General features: G+C 37.5%; 2 protein-coding genes across 3 annotated transcripts; both read left to right on the top strand.

Moving 5' to 3' along the window:
- Positions 1-316: 316 nt before the first annotated feature.
- LOC103833790 (COP9 signalosome complex subunit 8) lies at positions 317-1618 on the top strand. 2 transcript variants are annotated; one of them, XM_033276401.1, is made up of 6 exons: positions 317-395; positions 432-521; positions 601-680; positions 767-948; positions 1028-1135; positions 1280-1431. In XM_033276401.1, the coding sequence occupies exons 2-6, from the start codon at positions 438-440 to the stop codon at positions 1417-1419; spliced, it is 594 nt and encodes a 197-aa protein (XP_033132292.1). In that variant the 5' UTR covers positions 317-395; positions 432-437; the 3' UTR covers positions 1420-1431. The 2 variants fall into 2 exon arrangements, with proteins under 2 accessions (XP_033132292.1, XP_009108099.1); XM_009109851.3 differs by having other exon boundaries at positions 327-521; positions 1280-1618.
- Positions 1619-1827: 209 nt separating this feature from the next.
- On the top strand, positions 1828-3745 carry LOC103833789 (UDP-glycosyltransferase 75C1). Its single transcript, XM_009109850.3, has one exon. It carries the CDS (start codon positions 2196-2198, stop codon positions 3558-3560), a length of 1365 nt encoding a protein of 454 aa, XP_009108098.1. The 5' UTR covers positions 1828-2195; the 3' UTR covers positions 3561-3745.
- The last annotated feature ends 1266 nt before the right edge of the window (positions 3746-5011 follow it).

The raw sequence follows: 5011 nt of genomic DNA, 5'->3' as shown, positions 1-5011 counted from the left end.
AGAGTTGGATGAGAATACAAATAGAAAAGCCTAATGATATTGAGAATGTCGAGCCATATATTTCTTTTGATATCTCTGATGACCTTTGCAAGTTGGTCATGATTCATGTGTTTCTCCAAGAAGGTGTCCATCAATGCCAGCTCGTATGGTTTCTCTTGCTTCTGTTGAACCAGGATCATGACCCGACACAGCAAGAATTGGTATATGCAAACCGTATTTTCTATACCCACGCCATGGTATTGGTTCAACTTTTTGGCGTGGTTTAAATTGAATTAGGATCGGTTTAAACTAACCGTATTGAAAAGGTTTTGAATAAATAAAACCTATAACCGCAGAACAAATTGTCTTTTTTTTTTTTTCCTTACAGTGAGTTTGTGAAGAACTATCGATCGTCCCCCCCCCCCCCCCCCTCGCCAATCTCCAAGAGTAAACCAGTAATGGATCTCTCTCCTGTTACCGATGCTTTAGCCGTCAAATCCTTTGATAAAATCGCCGACATCTGCGATACTCTCATGCTTCAGGTCCCAATTTTTTCTCTCGTTATCACTGTTTCTTTGGTGTTCGCTAGGGTTTCAATGATAATCCTTCCTTCAATGATAGGTTGCTGCCGAAGGAATCTCATTCCATGATGACTGGCCTTACGCAATCCATCTTCTCGGTTACTTCTACCTTGACGATTGGTCTGTTTAAATTAATTTCCTTCTTTGTTTATATTGTTTTTTTTTGTGTGTTATTGTGCTTGTTTGGATGATAAAAAATAATGCAGTGATAGTGCACGTTTCCTATGGAAAACAATACCTGCAAGTGTGAAGGAGAGCAAGCCTGAAGTTGCTGCTGCTTGGAGGATTGGTCAGAAGCTCTGGACACGTGACTATGCTGGTGTACATGAAGCTATCCGGGGTTTTGATTGGAGTCAAGATGCTAAAGATATGGTTGCTGCTTTCTCAGGTATGTATTATGATGATACCATTAGCTATCTTGAACTAAGCTGACAAACTTATGTAGCTGTGTTTGGTTTTGTTTGAAGATGTTTACACAAAAAGGATGTTTCAGCTTTTGTTGTCTGCCTACTCCACAATTACCATCCGTGATTTGGCTCTTTTCCTAGGGATGGCAGAAGATGATGCCACTACTTGTAAGCTTTCTTTTTCTGAAATTTCCTCGGCCTCATCAGTTCTACTTTGGGACAATACTCGCAATGTCATAGCTTAGATCAACCATCTTTGTTTCGGAATGAGAAATCTATAAGTGTATTTTTGTATGTTGGATATGTACACAGATGTTGTGGAGAAAGGATGGACAGTGGATGCAGCATCTCAAATGGTGACTGTGAAGAAGCAAGCGATTAAAAGAGAGCAAAAGGTGGATTCATCAAAGCTGCAACGCTTGACAGAGTATGTGTTCCACCTTGAGCACTAAACTCTCCTATTTGAGAGGGTTTTCAGATAGCGGAAAACTAAAAAGACCGAACTAGATTCTGTTTCAAAGTGACGGCTCTAGTAGTTTCAGTTTTTTTTTTTTTATTATGGGAGATTTATTTCAAAAGTTTGTAATCTCTGTTTTAGTACTGATATGATGAGCTGATTTCGGTGTTAAATTGATCTTCCGCATGCTAAAAGTAGAATCATCACAAAGACACTTCTCATCTTCCGGTCATACGAAGAGAATTAAATAACGACGCTGTTTATTAGGCGTTTTAGATTTGGTGAATTAGAAAACTAAAAAAAATCTATCCCCAAACAACACAGCACTACTTTCAGTTTTTGGAGAATTCACTTCACTAGTTGTAAATTTAACATGGTTTATCAAAATTAACACTAGATACAGTTTTTGTATTGAAGTAATCTCCCGTTGAAGTAATTAGGTCTGTTATAGTACACAATGGTCTGGTTGGTGGGTGTGGAGGTTGAGATATTATTTATATATACCTTCTTCTTACTTGTCGCGTCGGTTGGCTCTTTTACTCATCGTTCGTCAGAAAGAGACTTTTCTCAACCACCGGTTGTGTCGGAGACAGAACAGTGTAAAGATGATCAATTAGTTAGTCATAATCCTTTACCGTTTTTTATACTTAATCATTGATTAACTATATATCATTGTTTTGCTATAAATAGAGTGTGAATGTTTTAGTTATCTATAAAAGCCTTTCGTGTGTTCATTCCCCTTAAAACTTCGACATCCTCAAAACACTAAAAATGGCCAACTCGGTTAACGGTTGTAGTCATCGTCCTCACTACTTGATTGTAACTTTCCCAGCCCAAGGCCACATAAACCCCGCGCTGAAACTAGCCAACCGCCTCATCCACCACGGAGCAACCATCACATACGCGACCACAATCTCAGCCCTCCGTCGTATGGGCGAGCCACCTTCCACCGAAGGCTTGTCCTACGCTTGGTTCTCCGACGGATTCGACGAAGGTCCCAAGTCCTTCGAGGACCAGAAGAACTACATGTCCGAGTTCAAACGTCGTGGCTCAGACGCCCTGAGTGACCTCATCAGAGCCAACCTCGACGGAAACGCCGCCAAACACCCAATTACCGGCGTTATCTACTCGGTGCTCGTCCCTTGGGCTTCTACCGTAGCGCGTGAGTTTCACCTCCCGACCACGCTTCTCTGGATTGAGCCCGCCACTGTACTCGACATCTACTACTACTACTTCAACGCCTCTCACAGCCACCTCTTCGACAAAGAACCGATTAAACTACCGAAACTGCCACCCTTCTCCACCCGAGACCTCCCTTCGTTTCTCCAGCCGTCGAATGTGTTACCGTCCGCTCTTGTAACGCTGAGAGAACACATCGAAGCTCTGGACTCGGAGTCGAACCCCAAAGTCTTGGTGAACACTTTCTCCGAACTGGAACCGGACGCGTTAACCTCCGTCAAGAAACTCAGAATGATTCCGGTCGGACCGTTGGTTTCCTCTTCCGACGATGGTAAAGCCGATCTTTTCAGATCATCGGACGAGGACTACATCAAGTGGCTAGACTCGAAGGCCGAGAAGTCGGTGATTTACGTGTCCTTAGGCTCGCACGGGGACGGTTTGTGGGAGAAACACATGGAGGCGCTCACTAGCGGCGTGTTGGCCACGGGAAGACCGTTCTTATGGGTCGTGAAGGAGACGAAAGCTGAAGAGAAGAAGAGTTGTTTCGTGGACTTGATCAGAGGAGATGATAAAGGTCTGGTGGTGGGGTGGTGCTCTCAGACCGCGGTTCTGGCGCATCCCTCGGTGGGGTGTTTTGTGACTCATTGCGGTTGGAACTCGACTCTCGAGAGCTTAGAGAACGGTGTTCCCGTGGTGGCGTTTCCGCAGTTCGCGGATCAGTGCACGACTGCTAAGCTTGTGGAGGATGTGTGGGGGATCGGAGTGAGAGTGAAGGAAGGGGAGGAAGGACACGTGGATGGAGATGAGTTGAGGCGGTGTCTGGAGAAGGTGATGGGAGATGGGGAAGACGCGGAGGAGATGAGAAGGAATGCGGCGAGGTGGAAGACGCTGGCCGTTGATGCGGCGGCGGAAGGTGGACCCTCGGATTTGAATCTCAAGGGATTTATGGAAGGGTGATTTGCTTCTTTTTTAGTTTTATGTAAGATTAATAAAGAGTTCAAGAACTATGTGTTGAGAGATGAGGAGTGAAGATATGGTCTTTCTTCATTCTTCTCCAACTTTTCTATCACCGCAAATTTCAGTTTCTATCTTTTAAACGTTTTATATTATCTTATATATTAAAACAGAAGTCACAACTTTGATTCATGTATGATTTTTTTAAAAATGGACCCTCACTAGAAATTAGTTAATTCATTTATTACTAATAATATAGATTTATAATATATCATTCCTAATATAACATCCACTCCTAAAAATCCGGATGGGTTAACAACCTCACCTTGATTCATGTGTGATATTTTTATTCGGATCATTATTTAAAATTTGTATTAAATATATTTCTTTAATGCTAATATATAATCTTTTAACTACTTAAATCATAATATAATTTGATATCTTTTAATTTAAATATATATATATATAGATATATATATATATATATATATTTAATTTTCTTAACAAATGTGTTGAAAAACATTATAACAATATTTTAATTATCAAAAATTGTATTGTATATAAATATTTTCACTAATTTTGTAATTAGTAATGAACTTAATGTTATTATACATTAATATATATATATATATATATATATATATACTCAGTTATATTTTATAAAATGAAAAAAAATATATCAAATTTTACTATTTTATATTTATATCTATCATTTTAAAATAAAACATTGTATTTAACTAAATATGATAAAATTATTTTAAACTGATAAATTAATATATTTTATTTTCCAAACATTAAAAATTTATGCTAGAAATATAATATGTTAGTAGAACGGGTTAATTCATGTATAAATTTAACTTATCTTAAACTTTTATATATATATATATATAGTTATTATCTTAAATGAATAAACATAAAAAAATATTGATAAAGAAAATCTAGCGCTTTGAATTACGGATCAGGATCATAATAATTAAATAAAAATAATTTTAAAATATAATAATAAAAAATACCAAATATATGTGATGATTTAAAATAATCAATTAACTTACAGCATGAAAACTATCAAATTGTTATATATTCAAATTATTATATATAAACATTTAAATATATAAGTAACTTTATAAATATATTTTAATTATGTAAAATATATATAAAAACATGAAAATTAGTACCCGCACGGTTGTGCGGGTCCAAATCTAGTAGTGTTTAAAAAAGAAAAACCTTGAATTATAATTTATTAAGTAAAATGTAAAACCAATATTGCAAAAAGATTTACAGAAACCTGAAAAAGAAGAATGTATCAGTATGGACCCGGTTCGGTAGAAACGAACCAACCAATTTAAAACGGTAATATCACACTTCAAGAACTCTATTTCCTCCGACCGGCACTAAGATTTTGAGAACCGTAGATGATTTAGTAATAATTTTAATTCACAAAATTTTTGAGTCAT

This window comes from Brassica rapa, chromosome A08 (assembly GCF_000309985.2).
Source record: "Brassica rapa cultivar Chiifu-401-42 chromosome A08, CAAS_Brap_v3.01, whole genome shotgun sequence".
NCBI classification, from domain to species: Eukaryota; Viridiplantae; Streptophyta; class Magnoliopsida; order Brassicales; family Brassicaceae; genus Brassica; species Brassica rapa.
This window is presented reverse-complemented; position numbering and strand designations above follow the sequence as displayed.